Source organism: Hesperophylax consimilis, chromosome 8 (assembly GCF_061612785.1).
Source record: "Hesperophylax consimilis isolate HC1 chromosome 8, BYU_Hcon_1.0, whole genome shotgun sequence".
In the NCBI taxonomy this organism is placed as follows: domain Eukaryota; kingdom Metazoa; phylum Arthropoda; class Insecta; order Trichoptera; family Limnephilidae; genus Hesperophylax; species Hesperophylax consimilis.
The window spans coordinates 40,148,370-40,174,119 of NC_142843.1; the positions used below are offsets into that span (position 1 = coordinate 40,148,370).

The 25,750-nt window shown below is 34.9% G+C and overlaps 1 protein-coding gene across 1 annotated transcript in view; it reads right to left on the reverse strand.

The window, feature by feature from the left end:
• Positions 1-2,385: 2,385 nt before the first annotated feature.
• LOC149422044 (solute carrier family 2, facilitated glucose transporter member 3-like) overlaps positions 2,386-25,750 on the reverse strand; it is a 32,049-nt gene continuing 8,684 nt past the window's right edge. Inside the window, exons 3-12 of the mRNA XM_089634265.1 lie at positions 19,006-19,140; positions 17,574-17,734; positions 15,983-16,107; positions 15,739-15,879; positions 14,727-14,864; positions 14,352-14,548; positions 12,057-12,269; positions 9,972-10,077; positions 9,550-9,718; positions 2,386-6,630 (exon numbers count right to left, since the gene is read on the reverse strand). Coding sequence (XP_089490391.1) covers positions 6,552-6,630; positions 9,550-9,718; positions 9,972-10,077; positions 12,057-12,269; positions 14,352-14,548; positions 14,727-14,864; positions 15,739-15,879; positions 15,983-16,107; positions 17,574-17,734; positions 19,006-19,140 — 1,464 coding nt within the window. The 3' untranslated portion in view covers positions 2,386-6,551. The remainder of the gene's footprint in view (positions 6,631-9,549; positions 9,719-9,971; positions 10,078-12,056; positions 12,270-14,351; positions 14,549-14,726; positions 14,865-15,738; positions 15,880-15,982; positions 16,108-17,573; positions 17,735-19,005; positions 19,141-25,750) is intronic.

Consider the following 25,750-nt stretch of genomic DNA (forward strand, 5'->3'; position numbering starts at 1 on the left):
ATTGAATTTACATAGACGATACTAACATTAAAATAAAATAAACAAAAAAATCAAATTTATATGCTGGGATAAAAAAGACCTACAATCATTATAACAAAGTGATGAACAATAATAAAAGGTTGTAGAGTAGTCCAGAGAGAGATTGTACGTACTTCATCGACAAAAAATCTTTCGTCTCACATGACTTGTATGAAATTGAAAGACAAAGTCATGTACAACCTGCCTCTGGAACTACTGTACATTATTTATTTTCTATATATAAGTCAAAATGCTATGTGATTCCTGTTCATTATTATCTATCATCATTGACATAAAACTATGTACAATTTTTAACCTTTTGAACGTGTTAATTTGCTCCGTTTTATCTATAACCGTACGCGGTACATATTTCCAAATACCTATGCACGCAATAAAATGTCAAATTATAGCATTCTAGCATGATTTATTGGACTATATAGACAGAACAGATTATTCTCCACAATATGAAAACAAATCCTCGTGTGTCAACACTCTTAGATGTTTATAAAAACAAAAACATAAAATTTCATACAAAGACGTACCGTATCTTTTGAATGTGGTTCCGCCATTCACTCGGCGTGTGCGTACTTGGTGATAGACACAAGTGGGACACCATGATCACTTATCATTTTTAGTTATGAAAAGTTGTGAATGACATACTAGTACTAACGCCATCCGTTGACAAAAATGTAAACTAAAGGACTAAAAGGCGCACTTGATTATCGATCTTTTTTTATGAAATACAATTTTATTTTTGAGAAATTCTTGTAGATGTCAGCATCGTGATAGTTCTACGAATGTCCAAGTGAGCAAGAAATACATTTATGACGAAAGAGCTCTGGAATATCGGCCGTCAAAGTTTCAGTATCAACTGTTGATACAGCCGCGTGTGAGTGTAGACTTTTTGCCGTAACAACATTTGATACGGCCGAGTGCAAAGAGTTAATATTATTTACAGGAAGATTGTCACATATCGACCGTGTTTCGGTAAAACCCTTCAAACCACATTTTTTGGGAATGTTACTTTTCAGTGGTTTCATACAGAATAGTCTTCAAAATACAATATGGTAAAGTAAATTTTGCTGACTAACCAGTGGACTGCCGATGGATCTCCGGAGAACATGCGAGCATTCTAATATTATCTTTGTTAGAATAATTTGCAATGCGATTTTGACCTTAATAATTCGAAAAATGTATGAAAAACAAAATCAGTATCGTTTGGGCTAGAAAAACTTTGGGTTCCACTTTTGATTTTTATAAATGGTGCCTCTCTGAAGGCTGAAAATATATTTTTCTGTTTTATGCTCTGGCCTTCACAACAAGGCATTTTTAATACAAAAACTTAATTTATGCGTATAATTTTTTTAGGTTATCTTGTGAAAACAGTATACAAAATTACTCAAATCTCTCATAATATATCTATTTATATAGATATAAAATGTAAATGTTCATTTGTTCAAAATCTTAATTATCCAAAAGTTCTTTTCGTTCCGATTTGAAATTTTGACACAAAGTTGCATTTGAATACGCTTGTGTTTTTATATACCTATATTATATAGATGTCACCTGTGACAGGTAAAAGCATTTTTTGTTAAACGTCGCCATCTGTTGGATGCAAAAGCAACATGCGCTATTGAATCTCTATCTGCACAGACAGGCTGGGTACAGCTGGTTACAGACTGAGCCACAGCAATGTGTGGCGGGGTACAGCTAGTACTAAAATAAAGTTGCTATTTATTTATTTATTTATTTATTTATTTATATTTTACATGTATATTTACAGAATAAAAATATCCATTAACAAAGATACATTATACAATCATAATTGCCTAATTAGCAATTTAAATTTAGTGATGCGCAGGTGGAAAATGTCGATGTCAGAGGCTAGTGAGTTAAGAAGGCCTATCATTCTTCCGAGAGGCATTGCTGATGGTAAGTTAGTCCTACATCTCGGAAGAATGAATGGTTTGTGTCTACGCGCTCTTGCGAAGTTATCAGGGACGTAAAATAAAATTTTATTCAAAATTTCTGGATTGTTGATGTGACCGTTCAACAAGTTATAGGCCATCATCAGCAACGCAGCTTTCCGCCTGTTGACAAGACTATCGATACCTAGCATTCCGGAAAGGAAGGCTGATGGGTATAAATAGGGATAGTACCCGAAGTCTCTAAGATAAAGATAACGTAGAAACTTCTTTTGTACTTTCTCTACCATAGAAGTGTACGTTGCATCCCCTGGTCCCCATATTATTGAGCCACTTTCCAAAATACTACGTACTAGGCTAAAATATAGCAAGCGAACCACGGCAGAGCTGCAGAAATGCCTGGAGTTACATAGCACAAATCCAAGCATTCTCAAAGCCCTGCTGCATATCGTTTCAATATGAACGTGAAATGTTAAGTGTGGGTCAAAGGTTATTCCCAAATCTTTCGGTTCAGAAATATGTTTAAGAGAACATTGGGACATCCTATAGTTGTAATAAATCACAGTGTTTGCTCTAGTATAGCACATTATGGCGCATTTCTTAAAATTAAAACCTAATTTGTTAATTTCACTCCATACCACGATAGCATTTATGTCTCTCTGGAGCTGTGCGCAGTTTTCTAAGGTCCGGATTCTTAAAAATAGCTTCAAGTCATCTGCAAATAACAAAAATTTCGCAAACTTTATAGCATGATGAATGTCATTAATAAAAAGGGAAAAAAGTAAAGGACCAAGATTAGACCCTTGAGGAACCCCAGAGTTTGTGGGAAAGTACGACGAGTTAGAAATACCATATGTTACGTATTGCTGTCTACTTGATAAATAGCTTACAAATAAATTTAAAATTTTTACCGAGAATCCAAAACGGTCTAATTTATTTAAGAGTATCAGCGGGTCTACGGTATCAAAAGCCTTTGCGAAGTCGTTGTATGAGACGTCAACTTGGTTGTTACCGTCAAGAGCTTGAGATACATATTCCGTAAAGACCATCAGATTTGACACAGTCGATCTGCCAGATCTAAAACCATGTTGTTCGTCTATTAAATAAGGTTCTACTTGGGCGTAGATATATTTATGAATTATTAGTTCGAACAATTTTGCCGGAGAGGAGAGGATCGCTACTGGTCTGTAGTTAGAGACCAAATATTTATCCCCATCTTTATACAGTGGTGTAACTTTAGAGATCTTCCATAAATTAGGAAATGTTCCCGTACTAAGTGAAAAATTAAAAATGTAAAGTAGGGGTATTAATAAAGGCTCTATACAACCCTTTAATAAAAATGACGGAATAAAATCAGGTCCAAATGACGTTTTCGCTTTGAGTTTTTTAACTGCAGCTAACATATCAGATTTTGTGATGTTAGGAATATCAACATTCTGCGCTGCTGATGATGTATAAGTCCCCGGTTTAAATGAACTTAAATCCGTAACTTGCTGACTGTAAACCGATTTAAAATAGTCCGCAAATGCTTCGGGAATATCAATTCCCGAGTGTGATTGTCCATTCCAAGTGACATGGTCGACAAACCCACCATCACTTCTTTTGGATGAGACATATTTCCAGAACGACTTGGGATCAGATTTGATGTTTTTTTCAATGATATTAATGTAATTTGTATGGGCCAATTGCATACTGCGTTTAACTTTAGCTCTAAGACAACAAAACATTTCACGTTCTCTTACTAGTCCAGTTTTCTTCCATTTTCTAAAATGTCTGAACTTTCGCTTTATATCACTAATAATTTCATTGGAAAACCATTGAGGATACTTTCTTTCATTCTTCGGAATGCGTTTCCTTTTGAAGCACATATCGAAGTAACTATAAATAGTAGAATAAAAATAGTCTACGGCTAAATTACGTTATCAAAATTCAACAAAAGTTGCCAATCGTGCGATTGTAAGTGATTATAAATCTGTTTAAAATTGCCATTTTCGAATTTCCACCCGCGCATTTTATTCATAAATTTATTATTATCATTAACTGGTTCATTTTTACATTTTTTTTTTCATATAAAGAAACTCTACGTCCAGTGATGGATGGTAAGGATCTTCGCTAACAAGCGAAGAAATAGACTTGCACACATTCAAATCAAAGTTACTCACAATTAAGTCTAATGAACGTCCTTTCGAATTTAATACAAAGTTTTTGTTTGACATTTGAAACAAATCCAATACATACGAAAATTCAGAAGTAGTGTTTTTGAAATTTAAACACGAGTAGAAATTAAAATCACCTATTAGCAGTATTTTTTTGTTATTTAGTAATTTGTGATTTGAGATAATATTTTCAAATAGGCTAGTATACCTTTCAACAGGTGATGCCGGTGGAATGTAAACAATACATGTGTATATTTTCAATCCATTTAAATTAATTTTCAGCCACATATTTTCTCCGTCAGTCTCGAGATGTTGAAGTCTCTCGGCACGAGGTCCATCGTTATTCCGCCGCAAGGCGACCAGTACTCCTCCTCCTCTTGTCTGTCCTGTGTGACGGTCTCTTCTGTGTACTTCATAGCGCTCATCAAACAGCTGTGCATTATATACACTACTGTTCAGCCAGGTTTCTGTAATTACAATGATGTCGGTCTCTTGCCCTAGCACGCTCATTAGGAAGTCCTGCGATTTCGACCTGAGTCCACGGGCATTCTGGTAGTAGAGAGACGAATGAGTGACATCATCATCGCCATCTAGTCACTTCCGGGCGCTCGGTTCCTTATCTTGGTGAGATGCAGTTTGCGGCGTCGCAGTAGTTTCTCGCGGTTTAAAGTACCTGTAGTGTCGTACCGGCACTCCTCGTGGCCACAAGTCTTCCTGCAGGAGCTTTTCATACAATTCCTCCTTTATTCCGATTCGGAATGCAGCGTATTCCTGAGAGTGTGCGACGAATTTTTGAATTTCACAACCCGTAATTTTATTCACCTCTAAATGCTCACGTATGTGATCCACTGTAGTATCCTTTTCAATCCTAGATATAATTATATTCTTGATCCTTGGAACTACTTTCAAATTGGAGGTGATCTGAGAGTTACCGACGATCAGGTTCCTCGCTGTCTGTTGACGTTTTTTGCGTTTGATAACCACCCATTCTTTTTTATTAGAAAGAGCTGATTCCGATTCGAGCTCTGTAGCTGGATTCAACTCTAATTCCGATAATTCCGTTTCCTTTGCGAAGGCGCCACTTGCAGAGGTAGCCGCGAGTTGGCTTTGAATTATTTTGGTAGCCGCTCTAGTCCGTATACGTTCTTTGGTCACTGCGTCGGTCGGCGGGTCAGCGGGAGCATTGCGGGGGGCTGCGTGCGGCGGGGGGGCCGTGGCGTTGGCTGTAGCGCCCGCTCTGTGGCGGACGGTAGACTCAGGTGTTGTAGGTAGTTTTGTATCTTCGCCGTTGTTCACAGAATTCACGTTTGACACTTGCCGATTCAAAATTGCCTCCACGCATTTCACACTATCCTACTATCGCTACGCTATCGCTACTATATACGCTATCCGCGTCTGCCTGTTTGTGCGCTTAGTTGTTCTAAACTACACAACGGATTTTGATAGGATTTTCACTAGAATTTAGAGAATTTCTCCCAGAAGGTTTATTTATAGAAAGTAGAGAAAAGTCTAAAAGCAACGCTGGGTACATGTCAGAGAGTTATAATTAAAATTGCAATATTTTACATAAAAATTTTGAAGAACAAATAACCACTTTCATTTAAACTTTAAAATTTTTAATTAGTTTTACTAATCCGTAATTATTACTTTTTATTGTCTTTTGAAAACTTTACATTTTGTGGCTTGAAGGATTTTACGAAATCACACTAGAATTATAAAACTTTATAGACAAAAATTAGAAGAATATTATTGTCATGGAATAAAAATTGAAAAAATAAATATTTTGTTAAAATAATGTCTTAAAATTATTTGAGTTTCAATACATCATCATAAAGTAGCAATTCACATAAAAACATTAAAATATACACCAAAAAGCCGGATAAAGAATAATACTTCCACAAAATCCAACAAAACCAAATACAATAACAATACAACAGATTCATTATTCTACCCTTTCCTTATAAATATGGATTGAAGTTAGGCAAGCAACGATTTGAATGCACCTTTGCAAGCATTTTTTTTTCAATTCTTTTTTCCTCGATTATTAAGTCAGTTAATTAGATTCTTCGTGCCATTTTCTTCTCGATTCATCATTCATTTTTCTTCTACATACTTCTTCACTTTTGTAATTGTTACAGAATATACTTAAAAGAGGAACAACACAGGCAGTTCACACTGTTATCTTACATTGAAAAGAATATATACATAAATGAATTCTTATAAAACTCTGTAGTGGGCAGTATTTTGTGAGGATAAATTCTTCTTAATCTAAATATATATTTCTCAGAGTTATTACCATCATGGTTAAATCTTATGTTATAATAATATGCTGCATATTTGACAATTAATTTGGTAAATTTAGAAATTCCATCAAACAATTTCATGTGTAGTATAAAAATACAAAAGTAAGGCAGTTACAAAGAATGCTGTATTAATCTTATTGAAAGGAAGACTAGTGCGTTACAATTCCTTGAGCAAACATCTGTGATACTTCCGTAGGTGTTCTTCCAAAGGTTTCTGGTAGTTTTATCCTGAACAAAAGAAAACACTTCATTAACATAACGATCTTATTAAATGATCCAAATCAAAAGGAGCTTGAATGCAGTTAAAAGATTCTGAAAAGGATATAGGCCCTTTTCCACAGGGATACGCCAGCATCTGACATTTGATGATTCAAGTATCTTGGCGACTACCACCATACACTGTGTGGAGGTTCATACACAGGCCCAAGTTGCTGACATTTTGTAAGCTCGTTGGCAATGCTAGTCTCCCACGACCAGCCTTGGGAGGGGGAGGTTGTTACCACTCATATCGTCGAGACTTTCAACACGGCGTCACTAACTTGAGTCAGATATTTTGTAACAATGCGTATGCATCAATGGGGAGATCAATGCATCAAAGTGTAGATCAATGCATCAATGTGTAGATCAATGCATCAATGTGTAGATCGATGCATCAATGTGTAGATCAATGCATCAATGTGTAATCAATGCATCAATGTGTATATCGATGCATCAATGTGTAGATCAATGTGTAGATCGATGCATCAATGTGTAGATCAATGTATCAATGTGTAGATCGATGCATCAATGTGTAGATCGATGCATCAATGTGTAGATCGATGCATCAATGTGTAGATCAATGCATCAATGTGTAGATCAATGCATCAATGTGTAGATCGATGCATCAATGTGTAGATCAATGTGTAGATCGATGCATCAATGTGTAGATCAATGCATCAATGTGTAGATCGATGCATCAATGTGTAGATCGATGCATCAATGTGTAGATCGATGCATCAATGTGTAGATCAATGCATCAATGTGTAGATCGATGCATCAATGTGTAGATCGATGCATCAATGTGTAGATCGATGCATCAATGTGTAGATCAATGCATCAATGTGTAGATCAATGCATCAATGTGTAGATCGATGCATCAATGTGTAGATCAATGCATCAATGTGTAGATCGATGCATCAATGTGTAGATCAATGCATTAATGTGTAGATCAATGCATCAATGTGTAGATCAATGTGTAGATCGATACATCAATGTGTAGATCAATGCATCAATGTGTAGATCAATGCATGCTAAGAAAGATGACATTTACATCAACTGTTTGGTTGTGAGTAAGGTTATGAAAACATTCTAGTTTTGATCTTTCGAGAATTCAACAATGATTGGTGGCGAGGCGTGTCTCATGATTTCAGTAGAGACATGTACATGACTTGATTATACGGGGTGGCGCAGATGGATCGGGTGGTTTTAAAATACTTGTCAAACTGTCAATTTTAAAGGTATTGGATTGAAATAAAGTGCAAAACGTGTAGTTATAATGGAAATTTATTAACAAACAATTGGAAAAGTTAGTTTTTAAAAATTACATCCATCAAATGCCCTCCTTCTCGAGCGACGCATTCTTGGAGTCGGTCCTTAACGTTCCGCATTGCCCGCTCAAGCACATCACCAGGAATTAATGTGATTTCGTTGTGAATTGCTGCCTTCAACTCCTGAATAGTCCGGGGTTTGTTCACGTACACCCTTGCTTTTAAATAGCCCCACAAGAAGAAGTCACATACCGTGAGGTCCGGTGAGCGAGGGGGCCAATGGAGATCTCCATTACGGGAAATCAAACGGCCAGGGAAAAGAGCGCGCACAGCTTGCATTGATATCCTAGCGGTATGTGCAGTTGCCCCGTCTTGTTGGAACCACATATTGTCCATGTCGTAATTGTTCTCTTCAAGTTGTGGGAGAAGAAATTCTTCAATCATGTTCACATAACGCTGCGAATTAACAGTAACCGCCTGCTCCCTTTCATTTTCAAAAAAGTAAGGCCCAATTATCCCTACCTTAGAAACCCCACACCAAACCGTCACTTTGTGACTATGGAGAGGCCGTTGGTGTAGGTCTCTTGGGTTAGTGTCGGCCCAGTAACGGCAATTTTGCTTGTTGACGTAGCCGTTAATGTGAAAGTGAGCCTCGTCAGACATCATGATAATCAGGTTTTCATCTTCCAATAACTCCAACATCCGTTGGCTAGACTGAAGCCTTTGAAGATGGTCTGTTGGGAGAATCTTCTGGACCACCATGATTTTATAGGGGTGGAATTTCAGTTCTTTGTTAAGAATCCTTTGAAGGCTTCGACGTGACATTCCAAGAGCTTGAGCACGATGTCTCGTTGATCGACGTGGGCTCGTAATGACATCGCGTCTCACACGCTCCACGTTCTGAGGCGTTCTTATTTTTCGAGGTCCAGACGTCCATTTTGGAGCACATGAACCAGTAGTGCGGAAATTATGCACCCAACTCAATATCGTATCTCGCTTAGGAACACTACCTCGAGTTGGGATGTTGAAACGCTTGCGAAAGGCACGCGTCACAGCAACAATTGACTCGTTATTGCGTATAAACTCTTCCACTGCGAAAACACGATGCTCAACGGACCACGTAGCCATCGCGATTGACTGCCAGTCTGCAACTGAAACTTCCCGTCCCCCCCACCACAGCACGAAGACCGCCGAACACCTGGCTCCCCCACTCCAGACGTACAGTCCACTTCATAACCACCCGATACCCGGAATTCAGGAGTTGAAGGCAGCAATTCACAACGAAATCACATTAATTCCTGGTGATGTGCTTGAGCGGGCAATGCGGAACGTTAAGGACCGACTCCAAGAATGCGTCGCTCGAGAAGGAGGGCATTTGATGGATGTAATTTTTAAAAACTAGCTTTACCAATTGTTTGTTAATAAACTTCCATTGTAACTACACGTTTTGCACTTTATTTCAATCCAATACCTTTAAAATTGACAGTTTTACAAGTATTTTAAAACCACCCGATCCATCTGCGCCACCCAGTACAACATGAGTATCAGATATTTATAAAGATTCAAAGAAGTCATTGCAGGTGATAAAGTTATCCATAACTATAAATTAAGTGGTACAAACCTCATGAACATGTAAAGGGCTGCAGTGGATACGGCAAAAATGATGAAAGAATATGCTCCGATCCAGAACTGCAGTGTAGGAAACAACATCCCCACTATGAAATTCCCTCCCCAGTTACTTAGAGACCCTAAAGCCATGGCAGCAGGCCTGGGACCAACTTCAAATAATTCTGAAATAAATTATAATAACTATTAATGACAAAATGAAAAATAAATTGCTTTTATTTTTTGATTTTATAAATTCACATTGTGATACTATGTATGTATTTGAGTTGGAAAATTAATTAATTTTTTAGAAATCTTCATAAAACTTGCCGTAACTCTTTCTAGAAAAAAAGCGATTTAAAATTTTGTATGTATTTTGATGCATGTACGAGGAATTCTCAAAGACGTATTTGATAATATGAAGGTTGGTACACTTACCCGATGCAATAAAATACGGGATTGGTCCAATTCCCAATCCATAGAACAAGACATAAAATAAAACGGCTGCAATACACAGCTTAGGCATCCAATCTTCGTAGACATCCTGTAATAAGATTAAAAAAAACATTATAATGGATTTAACAGAATATGTACAAAATTTATTGATGAAAAAGTCTGAACCCTAACATTCTTTGTGCCTCCTTTCTGTATTCAAAAGGGAAAAAATTATGACCGCTACAGAAGATATTCTTGATCGTTTTAATGCCAGCATATCCCTAGTGGACACACTAGCACCTGAACCGCACTTGACTCGATTTTATGGTATTTTGAGCTTTAAAAAATGCTCTTACCATATATTTTATTCACTTGGCAAGGTAATAATATTTCTTAATATTACTCTAGCTTGTTTCGTTACATGCAAACATATTTATTTTATCTGTGAAAAATTGAGTTGCCATTGTAGAAGTGTCATCGACCTATTACAAAAATAAATTTCGAATTACGAATTAACGAATTTCAAATTAAAAAACCATTTTGAATGAAATTTTTTTTCTGGGTATAATAATATTTTTTGGCGAAAATTTCGAATTACGCGTTTTTTAGAAGTATCGGGCTTCGAATTAACGGTGTTCTACCATTATATAATTATTTCTATATTTATTTAGACATAAATATCATATTATTTCAAGGGTACAACACAAATTTTTAAGATTTATTAACTTTAAACTGAATATTCCAATCCAAAATATAAATTATATCCAACTCATGCATCAACTAAATTTGATTACGCTATCAGATAGGCGAATTATCTCCGACCTTGTTCTACTAAATAAAATTATTAATTATAGAATCGACAACCCTGAAATTCTTGCCACAATAAAATTATTTGTACCTTCCAAAAATACAAGACAAAATTCCACCTTTTTCTGTGACAATTTCAAATCTAATTATCATGCGCACATATCGTTAAATCGAATACAAAATTTTGGTAATAAATTTGGTAATGTTGTTGATATATTTAGAGATTCCGTAGCAGTGCTTAAACAAAATCTACATAAACACTTTGCTGAAATGTATGACTTCTCCACTCCATAGTGAAAAACCCATTTTTTAGCTTCTGTTTTTTCACTCTTTTCTTTTATGACTTTTTAACTTTAATATATATGTTTTAACTTTACAAATTAATATTGTAATTTAAATAACAATTCGAATATGATTTTAAGTCCCTATAAATGCTGATTAATTTCAATCCATTTATTTTTCTAAGTAAAAAAAAAAACTGTTCTCCATAATGGTATTCTGTATTATTTGTAAAACATTTATGTACTACAGATATAATAACTATTTTATTTATATATGTACGTAAACTTTTAAATGTCACATAGTTAATGTAATAACACTAATAACAATGTATGTAAAAGCCCAATGGGCGTTTAAATAAATAAATAAATAAATTATTTTATTTGTGAAGGACACTTGCCGAGTCTTTTGCCGGAAGCGAATTCCACTCCTACCACTACATTTTTAGGTGAGTTTTGGCTCCAGGAAGGTTCAAGAATGCTTTGAATAAACTACGACATCAGTTGAATGTTGACCGCCCAAGAGCACACATTCAAATAACCGGACCCAGAAAGTAAAGTTTGCTAAAGTAAGACAATGATTCACAGTGCAGTCCATAGTGGGACTTTTCTGCACCGGATGTGAATGTTCGTAAAAAACGGTCAAAAAACCAAGCCGCCTTAAAATCAGGTTGCATAGCGATGCTAAAAATGAGTGAGATGGGTTAATTATAACACATCTGTTAAAGTGTCTAACTAAATAGTGTAATAAAACATTCAATTTTGGAAACACATCCAAACTTTTGTTTCCCTGATTTGGGATTTGTAGTTCTGTTTTATGCAGCCAATAGTTTGCAGGCTATTATAGAAAGGACTAGTAATCCTTAAGTAGTAATTATTTTCACAGACTAAATGTTGATATTACAATACGAGTTGCCTGTATATTGTCAGAAAGCATTAGTCACTGGCAGTCGGCCTATAAGTGAAGTGATTTGAACGGCCGTCTTAAGTAAATTTAACTTACAATTAAATTGATGGTAAGGCACAGGGCGAGCAGGCAGATGGTGGAGGCGAGTGCGGAGGCCAGGGCGAGGGGGCGACGGCCGCAGCGGGACATGAGCGGGATGGCGAGCACGCCCATGGTGAGATTCACCACGCCCGCGCCGATGGTGGCCATTTGCGCTTCGTGCTCGTCCAGCTTGGCCTTCTTGAATATGGAGGCGGAGTAGTAGAACACCTACAATATACGCATTTACAAAGCATTACATTATCATTATCTTCAAGAACACAATATGTTGCATAAAGTGAAACGTCTTTCTATCGTTTTTGAAAGGGACCTATTGAAAAAAACGATGAATGTGGGACACTTAGGACCGGTTATTTCGGAGAATTTGAACAATTCATCAAATTTCAACGTTAATTTGCGAGTTCTGTGAAAGTCCTATTCAAGTTCTGATATTATATCATTATAGGCTAGTTTCTTGACAGAACTGAAATAATAACAGAACTAGAAAATATCTTTCACAGAGCTCGCAAATTAACATTGAAATTTGAAGAATTGTTCAAATTCTCCGAAACAACCCGTCCTTAAAAATGCTAAATTCTTACAAATGTCATTTTTTTTATATTTACTCCACACAGGAGGCCCTGAAGAAAATAATTTCCCTCAGGGCCTATGTCATCTTTGGGGATGCTGTGTGGAGGGTCTTTTTGTGGAGAGGAAGGAGTGAACATGGGTCTTGAAGAGTCCCATGTTGTAGGAGGGAGGAAACACAGAGGCCGGCAGTTGGTTCCACAGCCGAGCTGTTGAACTTAAGAACGAATCGTAGAAGCGACCCGTTCTCATGTGATAAATGTCAACCGTGTACAAATGTTGGGCGCGCATTTGGCGTGTATCCCGACTACGCACCGGTGCCGAAGGGATCAATGACGCTAGTTCCTCATGTCTCTTGGGTGAGCTACACACCAAGCGCGGTCCCTGCATACGTACTTTGGATGCAACACGTCCCTTATTTTGAAGAGTAAAAAATATTAATAATAATTTTTTGAGCGGTCAGTAGCTGCGTTGGCATCGCGTTTGGGTCCCAGGCATCGCACATTCAATTCCTGGGCGGGCTAAGTCGTCCATAACAACACAAACAATATTTTCCGCTTACCGTGGTGGTAGTCAGAGATTTTTAAATATTGTCAGTTTATTCGTAACCCGAGAATGTTTGTCTTTCTTTAAAAAAAAATTTAAAATAATGATTAATTCTGAAAAAAAGCTTTGAAATTATTTTTTCTAGCTAAGTGTAAAAAGGACAAACATTACTGTCATCTTACATTTTTTTGTCATTTTATATAAAAATAATTAATAAAAAATTTGTCAAAAGGGTCATAATTTTTTTTTGAATTGCAGTCGGAACCTTTGGTTTCATAAAGGTGCCTATTTTAATCCTTCTGTGGATAACTCCCAGATTTGAATGAAAAGCGTGGTGTTTTCTTTTTATAGAACCGTTTAGACCATATTTATCACCATGACAGTAAGGTAGACACAACGATTCTTATGAGAGTTGTTCCCAAAAGCGAACAAATTAACCTGAGGGGTTAATATTAAAGAACTCCTTTTGTGAATGAGGTTACAGTCTAATTAAATAGAATGAACTTATTGCCAAAAAGTGGACTTACCTATTTTTATCAGAGCTATGAAGAAATTTGAAAAACATTTACAGTCTTACTAAAAAAAGTGGTGAAAATTTTATTCAATTGATAAACGACCATGTATGTGAAAATCTTACTAATTTAAATGTAAAATAGAAACTGACTTTAAATAGTTCATGGAAAGATATATACATTGCTTATCCAGTCAAAGGGGGTTGTTTATCTGCTGTGTAAACTTGAAATAATAATAATTTCTCATAAAATTTCGGAATTTTTTAAATGTTCTATTTATTTGATTATTTTGAAGATGCAGTAAAAACAAATACCATTTTGGAAACTAGATAAAATGACCTTTTTTTTATTTTTTTGTATTTTGTAATGTACTTTCATATTTAAAAAGTGCAATATTTTAATTACAAACATGAAATAAGTAGAAAAAAAGCTGATCACAAACATTTTTGATCAAAATGTCGAAAAATTTCACAGAATTCAAAATACACAGTCCTGAGTGAGTCTGCCAAAGGGCTATGTTGTCGGATATTTTTTTTCGAAAGACATTTTTTATTAGTAATAATTCTAATTAGAAATTGTACAGTGTGTAACAAAAACACCGTTTAACGTTTGTGAAGTGATTTTTTTTATTAGTAAGATTGTTAATGTTTTAATAAAGGACACATACAGCGTTAATTCCTGAGGTCTGTTGTCCCATCTGCATGGCACAGACCAGCAACAGTGGAAGTCGTAGATCAGAAGATTTGAGGAGTTGGAGTATTCCCCACTTCTTTCCGTCTTCCGAGTCGTCATCTGCTTCTCCCTCCAGGACAGCTATTTCATCATTCAGGTCTGCGGGGGGCTTGTTGGTGATTCGAGATAAAGCTACAAATAATATAATAAAGATATTATGTATTTATGTGTGCAAAAAAAATCAAAATAGAAATTAATTACAATAGATACTTTGGAGATAAATCAATTTAATTTGTTTTGTGTTCACATGTTTGATTGATCTAGGAGAAAGGCCTGAGGTATGAATATTACGATTAAAAGCTATAATTACCTTGAATTGCCATCTCAGGATCAGACTTTACGATGAATAAGTATTTTGGGCTTTCTGGCAGGAAAAGCAGAAGCGGAGTGAATACTATGACAAGAATTCCATAGAAACCCAACAAGTAGTGCCAGTCGTCATCCGAACCTATTAACCAAGAAGTCATTATTGCTTGCAGCAGAATATAGAAGATACACACTACAAATGGCCACCAACACATTTCAACTAACTAACTAACTAACCATCACGCCGTTTCTCGGCAGGGGTAGGCAGAGAGGACGGACCGCCATACAACTCGGTCACACCACACACTCCTTGCCTCATTCACATTCATACATCGTCTCATACATACTCTTCTATTGTTCTGACTCTTGACATGGCCCGACTCAAGTATCTGATTCACTTGGTCGTGCCATGTCTTTCTCGGGCGTCCCCGACTTCTGCTACCATTCACATTTGCATTGTATATTCTCCTTACACTCCTTTCTTCGCTCATTCGCTCTACATGCCCAAACCATCTAAGCGTCCCTTTCTTGATCTTACTCATTACGCTTACATCAGCCTTGCACTCTTTGCGGATCTCCACATTCCTCACACGATCATACATGGTTTTACCACACATACGCCTCAGAGATCTCATTTCAACAGCATTCAATCTACTTTCATCCTTTCTTTGCCAGTTCCATGCCTCACTTCCATACATCAGGGTAGGCACCAGCACTCCATTGTGGACTGCTAACTTCGCTTCTTTGGACAATTTTTTGTTAGCGCCAACTGCGTTCAGTCCTCCATTAATGGAGTTACCTGCATTTACTCTTCTTTCAATATCTCTGTCAGGCTTCCCATCTCTCGTAAACATGCTTCCTAAATACACAAACTCATCCACCTGCTCCAAGTATTCCTGTTTTACCAATAGTTTAATTGAAAGCTGTTAAGAACTATTTAGTGTTATTTTCAATGGTGATATAGGAGTGCACCATGTGAAGCAAACATTATAAAATATACATTATTTTCTTATTACCCAATAGTGATTTCAGTCCCATAACTTGTCCAATGAGCACACCGGTGGTGACTCCCAGGGGACACAGAACGCCCATCGCTCCACGTAGCTTCATTGGAGACAGCTCTGTAAGGTACATGGGAACAATACTGGTAGCCAGGCCTAGAACAAACAAGTCCAATCAATTTGAATAGCAAAAAAGACAAATATTATTATGTACAAAGCTTCAAGACAATTTAGTGGATTAATAACTAGAGATTCTTACCTCCCGATAATCCAATAATCAACCGCCCAAGAAATAACATTTCTACCGAGTTAGCCGAAAGACTGGCCACAAATAGAATTGAGGCAATAAAAGACAATCCATTGACAACAATTATTCCTCCTTTCCTAAAAAATTACACAATTTTTAATAACCCATTCGTATTATAAGCAAAACACTAACCATCTACTTATACATTGTTTGGGCAATATCTTTACCACATTTCCAAGGAAATGACCAACTGATAACTTATCCTACTCATGTGTAAAAATAAACACCTTCAATAAAAATAAAATTAACTATTAGGATTAACTTATTGAAGTTTAAACCTCATTGTAATATTATCAAGTATAAAGAGTACAAGGAAAAAAATTTCATTTTAGATTTCATTTTTTCAATCTCTGGTATCTTTATGCGATATCAAATTAAAAAATATGAATCAATTAAAATGAATGAATCACCCAAAACAAGTACCCACAGTTTATAAATTTGAAATCTGTCTTCTGAAAAGTTTTTGTTTTTGACTTGTACTCTTTATGCTTAGTCTCACTGTTCTGAGCTACGGAAACCTAATTAAGAGAAACTTCAATTTGGAATTGAGGCCAAAATACCCAAGGAAACTGAAAAATTACTTTATTAATCAAAAGGTATTGCAAATATTTAGTATGGATATGTGCTGCTTTATTTATATGTTTTAATTTATAAAATAATGGACATTTAAGAATTCAATTTTTCATGATTTTAGAGGCAATTATTTGGGAGTTAATATTAATTAAAAAAAAATTCTCTATCTACAACACAAATATGATGAAATATAAAATGAAAAATAATTTAATTTAAATGGAACACAAATTAACACAGTAGGTAGGGCAAGTTTTTTTTTTTAATAATTACAATAAAATCACAAAAAAATGCCAAAGTTGGCTAAATTATTTAATGGCCTATATTTATACCATAATTTAATTATTTAATGGCCTATATGTATACCATAATTTAATTATTTAATGGCCTATATGAATACCATAATTTGATTATTTAATGGCCTATATGTATACCATAATTTAATTATTTAATGGCCTATATGTATACCATAATTTAATTATTTAATGGCCTATATGTATACCATAATTTAATTATTTAATGGCCTATATGTATACCATAATTTAATTATTTAATGGCCTATATGTATACCATAATTTAAGATTTCGTCAACTGCAATCCATCACTGCGTAAGACATCGGATTATATAACATAGGATTTTTTCAATGTAAGGGAATAGTTCTACAATGAAAATAGTATCACTGCGCATCTAAAATGCCTTTCGTTTAGGTAAAATCATCGGCAGTTTGTCTCTCCTGAAAGTGGCAAAATATGATTTACGCAGTGATGGATTGCCATCAATTATTTGCTTTTGATTTTAAAATATATATATTATTCAGTTTGGTTAGGTACTGTAGCCTCAAATCCAACTTAAAGTTTTGTATGAAAAAGGCCGTTTCTCTTAATTTCGGTATTTTATTCAAATAGTGTCTTATTCCATTTTCATTGAGAGTTGTTAACATTAATAATTGATGAAATGTTGAAAGGAACTAACCTTCCGATATTATCAGCTATAGTAGCCCCCAGACAGGATCCAGTAACTCCCCCAATTATAAATATGGACACAATAGAAGACCACAGCAGATTTAGGGAGGCGGAACTGAGATGGCTGTCGAATCTACTGATTAAACTCTCATTGCAAAATTGTTTAATTACCTACAAAATAAATAATAAATGTTTTAAATGATTGAAGGGCAGTTATCACAGAAAACATTATGAGTAACAAGATGAAAATAGAAAATATATGACGCACAGAAGTAAGAGATTGAGTCTAGTTCTAATGAACTGAATATACTCAACTTTTTGTCAATGATGTGGTTTTTAAATATTGAATCATGTTATATTTATTTTGCTTAAAAAATCATACTATATATTTTGATTTGTCTAATTGTTCCTTGCAAGATACGTACGAGGTGACTTAACCCATATTTGACTGCTACCAGTTTGTGATGTTGGATATTAGAAATGACTAAGGCCATTCGTACATGGAGATACTTACAAGCGACGAGCTAGTGCGCGTAGCGTACGCACCGCTTGTGAGTACCCGCCATTCTATTTTGTAACTGTTCGTACACGACGCTACGTGTCGACTACTGGTTTGACGTTAGTTGCATGCTACTGATAGTGCTATTAGCGCGCTACGCAAGATGCATTCGTATCTGCTACTCGTTTGACAGAAATGACGTCCGAGCATGATTTGAACATGTTAAATTTGTTCTATAGGTTGGAAAATGTCCATGTTTAACTATAATTTCCCGGAATACGTTAAAAAGGCTTTAGCGGAGAAGGCGTGGATTGAGGTTGGAAAGAAAAGTTCATTTGACATCATTCCCATGGAGTTCTTTGGCGGCAACAAATGCCCTATAATTAACATTTATTTCGTTGTATGGGTAAACCCAAAATATTCTTTTAGATCGTTTTTTATGCTTGTAAATATAAAGAAGAACAATATGATTGTCTTCGTCGTTGGAATCATGTTCAGTATAATTGAGTTAGCGCCGTGTATGGAAACCAGTTTTATCGAGTAGCATATCGGTAGGTTACCTGTGGTTGCATTACAGTTACATAGCTTGTACGATATAGTATCTCCATGTCTGAAGGGCCTAAAACTTTTTCACATGTTAAAGATAATGTTTATTTAAAAACACATTACCCGACCCGAGCGCCATATTTTGACAAACTATGGAGAACCCAAGTACAAAACCAAATTTGTTTTGCCTGTTTTCTTCTAATCTAACAGTATGACCTTTTTAATGATTGCTTGAAGAAATAATGGTTATTCCTTATCAATTGTTCAAAATATGACCAGCATGCTGGCCATTGCGTTTTTGCACTATCAGCGTAATATGGGTTAAGTGAAACTTAAACTATTTTGCTCATCCCCTTCTTCCTTTCGCAAACAGAATAATGCAGGAGGATAAACTTACGTCCGCTGGTGTGTTGACTACTCCTATATTGTATCCTACGGGGAGTGAAGATCCGAGGGTAGTGACAATGCCGGCCAGGACTAAAGTGTATGTCCATTCTGACCAAAAGGTTTTTCTACTGCCGGCTACGTTCTCCTAAAATAGACGGAACCGAAAAATAACATACATTCGAACTTGAATTACATGTGAAAAATGTCAAAATATAACTAGTATTAAAAAATATAGAGAATAACTTAACTACTACAATAATTGATTTACGTCGGGATTGATGGTAAAAGATGCATTTTTATTCAAAGTTTAAAATTTACCTTATAAAACAATCCCTTTGCCACCATTTTGGACTTTTTTGTATAGAGTGGTACTTAAGAATGTTTTGTTTCAGTATAAATTACTTAACTAACCCAAACTAAGAACCTAATAACCTATTTTGTGCATGTAAATATTTGTTCGCTGTAGTAATTTCCATAATCTGTGCCTAAAAGTGCGGCGGTTAGGGAAATATTTATTGAATATAGCATGTTTAAATAATATTTCAGGATTTGAGAAACATTCATTTGTTTATAAAAAAAATATATCAAAATTTTATATATGAACACACATGAAACCGCTTTCAGATTAGTGACTTGTCACAATTAATGAGCGTTTTCTTAAAACTCAACAAAAAATGCTTTGCTCAATTTCATAACATATTTTTTTTTAAATTTACGGTTAAACTGTACATCAAAATTTGTTACGCTTCTTGTATTTATATTCATCGCAAATGTTTTAACGATAATATTCGAGTTTTATTACAATTTCCCTTTTTGACACAAAGCAATTTTAGAAAACAAATTTTCCCGAAAAAAAATGCATACCTGCATAAGTTTTGAAAAAACGCTCCTCAATTTCACAAATGTTAATGATAAATTTAATTGCCATGCATGTGATGAAATAATTTTGTCAAACATTACTTATAACTACAGTAAAAATATATCACCAAGCAAACCATTTTAGAATGTTAAAGGTTATTAAAATTCAGCAGGTGACAATGTCCAAAAGATACGTTTTCTAAAAACAACATCAAATTTTAAAATGACATATTGTACTGCACACGTCTATTCTGCCGTTGTAAGTTATGACATTACGACGTATAAAGTAGTTATGAATAACAATTTGATTGTTATTTTATGGCTTTGGCAGTTTTCATTAAAAATATACTTATCCATATTTCGCTCAAAGTTGTTGAGTACCTACAAAACTAACTTGTAAATTTTCCGGCCTCATCGAGAATTTTTTTTTATCACCGTCCGATTGATGGCCTTAGACAATGTAAACTGTAAAAATTTGTAAAAGTCGTTACTTTTAACCGACTTCCAAATGGAAACTGAGGTAAATCAAAATAATATATATCTTGTTCTCAAATAGTAAGTAGACAATACATATAATGTCATCCGTAGTCGTTGAATGGCTTGTACTAAATGTCGAAGGACGAGATGTCGTTTTCAGTTTGGGTAAAGGTCGGCAGCGAGCAAAGAAAACCTTATTGGTAGAACAGGGTTGTGTGAAGCATAACGTAATGATTTGTAGGCAAATATGAAGAAAAAAAAGTAAGGCATTACACTAGTGTGGAGTGTAAGGCAGTCGTCCCACGGGTCGGTAAAGAATCGACAAAAACCGAGTGCAGTATACCGAGAACCCACCGATTCATATATTTGTATTGTATCGGGGCCAGCAAACAGGTCAGGGGCTAGAGGGAATGATGCAATGTACTTCCCGTATACAATTAGCGGTACCAGGTTTCAATGGGCACTTGATATTTATCGCAACACCGCAGATATCAAAAAACGAATTTCATTTTGATCAATAACATCAATTTATTTTAGTTGAAAATGATTTAAAAATATTATGAATTTATTATTTAGGCACATTATTAATCACGAAAAATTACACAATCTCATTGTCACTTGGCGACCGACTTGATTCGCGGTCGTTTGTTATTGTTTACACATTCACACACCATTTAGCCGTCTTCTCAGTCTCTCGTCAATTTACATTAATATATTGAATTACCTGTTACAATGCTGCTGTGGTAAATAAAATCACAGAATCTTCCTTGAGAGTCTCAAGTTTATTTATGTATTGTGTTTTTAGTTACCGCAGCAGAATAGTACTCTTATAATAGTACCCGTGAGTAAATTCGCCAATGATAAGAGAATGACATTCAGCGTAAAGGCGGTAAATGCGAAAACAGAAATCTGCAATACCGACTGTTAGCTTGTAGGTCATACAAGCTACATAGCTTATCTGCTGTCTACAGAGATCGTGCAACATTTCTTGCGTCTTTACAGCACTCAGTTTTTGTCGATTCCTTACCGACCCATGGGACGACTGCCTTAATTTTCTTTTTAATAAGAATTATTTTTATTGATATAGTTGGCTAACTTATCAAACTACGTATTTGTCATATTTACATCACAGGTTGTAGAGAATTTTTTGCCTCATCAAATGGGGGAAGATGGTAGATTCCAATTAAAAAAACAGTATTTGCATAATACTTGAATAAGAAAAAGTACCTACTTATTATGAACATAATTTTTTTCACTTCATTTGGCTCTCCTGAACTATTTGCCGAAATGTAGATGAACAGTTTGAAAGGCTGACAATATAATGTAACCTTTGGTTCTGAACTTATTTAAATTATGTATTTTTTATAAATAGCTTCAGGCTGTGAGACACGTCATATCATTTGGAAGAGGGTTTCACATGAGAAGCACTTTTGAATTCTTTTAGATTTTGAATTATAAAAATATGTTTACAATACATTGTTTCCAACAAGCAACAGAGCAGTTTATCAAAAACTATTCTCATATCTCGGTCCTAAAATATGTATATAACAAAATCACTTCACAGCTGAAACTGTGGGAATTGTCATCCTTTGGTCCAAAAATAACAAAATGGTTATGAGATCTAGGCAGGACTGATTCCGAAATATTACTAAAAAATGTAATCTGATAATTATTTATCACAAGCGCCTAGTTGTATCTTCGCTTTTACATACTTATTTTCTCTCAAATTTTAAATTTTTTATTTTTCTTATATTGCCATTAGTGTATTAACTACTCAATTGTCATATAATTCAACAAGATAGTGTTACTATTATGTAATTGTGTTACTATCAGAGATGTGCAAAATGGGTACCCAAAACCATTTGAAATGCAAAATGGAAATGGGTCAAAATTTTTCCATTTGAAAATGCAAAATGGTTTTTAGAAAAGCATTTCAAATGCAAAATGCAAAATACCTATTTTCAAAATGCATTGAAAATGCAAAATGGTTTCTCAGGTCAAACAATAAAATAATTATAGAATTTCTAAATATTTTTGTCATTTAATAATGGATATCAATGTAGAACAAACATATTACATGATGGTAAATCCAAAAACACCACGACTACCGTAAAAACATAGAAACTTAGCAGTTAATATTACAGCGTCATGGCCCCATGTTCAGTTTTTGAATCAGTATTTTTTGTAATGGTATCACTAAATTGCCAGGGCTCCTAACAGAGAGCAACTTGACAAATGTAAATTATCTCTCATAGCGAGGTTGAGGACCGACTGATATTTGGGGCTTATGAAAAAAAGATGAGTGGAGATAGTAGGAAGAATGTTGCAAAAAAGCATTTAAAATAGAAAATGCATTAAGAAAAGCATTTAAAATGCAAAATGGTTTTTAGAAAAGCATTTAAAATGCAAAATGGAAAATACCCATTTTGCATTTCCATTTGAAATGGATTTATTTGAAATAAAGCACATCTCTGGTTACTATTATGTAATTGTGTTACTATTATGTATCATGTAATGTTACTGTTATGTAATTGTGTACATGTATAATCTGAAACCTGTTAATTTGACTGTCCTAAAAGGGGAAACCTTCCTAGTTGGACAGTCAAAAGCTTCCTTCCATATAATGTAATGTATCTTTTCAAATAAATAAATACTATCTTCACTTTATCATAATTTTTTTCAAATACTACAATTAAAAAATAACAAAAGTAATTCATATCTATCATATCAATAATCTAAGCCAAACATATTTCAAGATGCGTACTATAAATTAAGTGATAAAATGAAAATGAATGTTACCAAACAGTGTTTTTTCTGTTACCACAAAGATTACCGATCAAATTGATTACTCTTTCCTATTTTATTTATCAAGATTTTAGATGTTTTCTTAAAATGATTAACTGCGAACACATATTCCAGTGATGCAAAAAAAAAATACAACCTCGCAAATAATTTCTAACATTCCATTAAAGAGATAATGAAAAACAGTTATAGAGATATCCATTTGTAAAATACCAGCAACGATTTTCCAATACCAAATCAGCAACTAGAGTTCCATTACCAGTTAATAATAACAATAATAAAAACATTTAGCTAGCGAAAATCATTTTATTATCGTTTTATAAACACAGATATCACAGTAATAAGATCAAGCACGAACGGGAACACGGAACAGAATACAAATATGAACCAAAACCAGCCACACTGCCAAGAGTCCAGGATGAAGTAGGTTAACACTACGGTGGCCATTCCGTGGCATCCTGTAGCTGGGATTCAACAGGTTAAGGAAGCAATTGTCAACCAATGCAGTCAGTAATAATCAATTTAAGAATACATACAGTGAAACCCGCATTCAAGGATAAAAGTTTAGTTTTCTCGGTCCCTTGAAACGGGAAATTTAAAAAATGACCCAATTTATCCCATATACAAAGTTTTCTCACATAAGTTTACTTTCCTTGTCCACTGAAGTACCTTATAAGAGAGTTTCACAGTATTTGAATTAATAAAAAAATAGGCAAGCAACAGCATTGTCCAATGTTAAAATACTGAATATGTATAGCAATTTCATAAATTACACTGCAATAATTCAAAAAATGTCAGACTGAGATAATGGAAATTGAAGTTTGCTGTTCTTTTAAAGATATACTATCTATAGTTTCAATTCAAAACACCTGATTTTTTACTTATAACAATGTAGTTGCTGATGAGAAAAATGGTCACTAGAAGAGCCTATAGCCTGATAGCCCAGTGCACATCGTAGATCTCCATCCTATTTGAATTCATAATCACGGTTTTGTATAGGAAATGTAATCCTCGATTAGGCAAATATTGTATAATGAAATACGTCCACAAGGCACTCGTGTTATTCTGTATTCTATGAAAATGGTCAAGAGAAGCAAGCTAGTAACAGCCGCTCAGTGACTCATTCAAATATGGTTTTTGATTTCTAATTGATATACAAATTGATTGAGAAGTAGTCATTCTTGCATTATTTTGAAATCTGAAGCCAACACAATAACCTTTCTTTAGGCTGCCTTTACGCTTGTAAGTTTTTTCCTGTAAGTTGATCACGTAAGCGACTTATGACAAATTTACCAATGTAAACGACACCATAAGTCGCTTACCGTAATTTATACCAAGTTACAGAAGTTTTTCTTACGTAAGTTTTTGACAGGTCTAAACGCTCTCGCAGGAATTTACGGCTCTCTCACAGCTTATCAAAATAGATTGATAAGTTGAGACGCTCACAGTAAGTTTGGACTTTATTGTCGGGATGGTAAAACAGAAATCTGCAACACCGAAAGTAAGATTCAGTCTTCTGCCGTTGCTCCTCGGGACTTCTTATTTCTAATACTTATTGCATACATATTTATTTTTAAATATTCTTAATCTAGTAAGTTTTTAGATTCTCACGGCCAAAAGCATTTTTGTTTTTTGTTTTTGGGGTGTTATGCCGTGTTGCGCTAACTCCTTCTTTAGCCGACGTTTCGGACAGCGTTGCAGTGTCCATCATCAGGGCAGATCCGGTAGATCCGAAGATGTGTTCCTTCGGATCTACCGGATCTGCCCTGATGATGGACACTGCAACGCTGTCCGAAACGTCGGCTAAAGAAGGAGTTAGCGCAACACGGCATAACACCCCAAAAACAAACAACAACAAAAAAAAAATTCTTAATCTAAGTACTTTTTTATATATTAAATAATATTACTTTGTAAACCACTTTATATATATTTTTTTTAATAAATATTGCCAACCGGTTTCGAAAACACCGTTCCTTCTTCAGGGCAAAGTATAAAAATATAATATTTTGACAATTTGAATTTAAAAAAATATAATAGGTGAACATAATATTTACATGGGTGGTATCCAGGATACCCGATTGTTTATTCAGGAATTTGTAATTTTTAAATTTATTTTTAATTTGGATTGAATGGAAACGTGTCCAATATATTTATTTCACTGGGAACTAAGCTATACATTTGGACATCTTTATATACATAGTAAACATTTTTGATTTATTCAATCTTTATAATGTTTTCTTTCTGTCCTGTATGGTGTGTGTGGAAGTCTTCATTGTAATGAAATTTGTCTCTATAGCAAGTTGATAGTAAATTGTTGGTTTAACACTCATTATATCTAATTCCGGCCGGCATAGTCCAGTGGTAACGCATTGGACTGCCATTCCGAAGGTCGCGGGTTCGAACCCGGCGTGCGCAAATAAATTTTATTTGATTAATTTGTGTTATTTCACAATTAATTAATTAAAATAATATATAGTATATTTGCGGCACGTTCCAGAGTGGAAGATACTACCAGTATCGCCCTGGTGTAAGACCACCATTCAGAATTGAAACGTTGCTCCAAATGGCTTTAGCCGTGTTTAGTGACTAGATCTGAATAGCCAGGTACTTCCCCACCT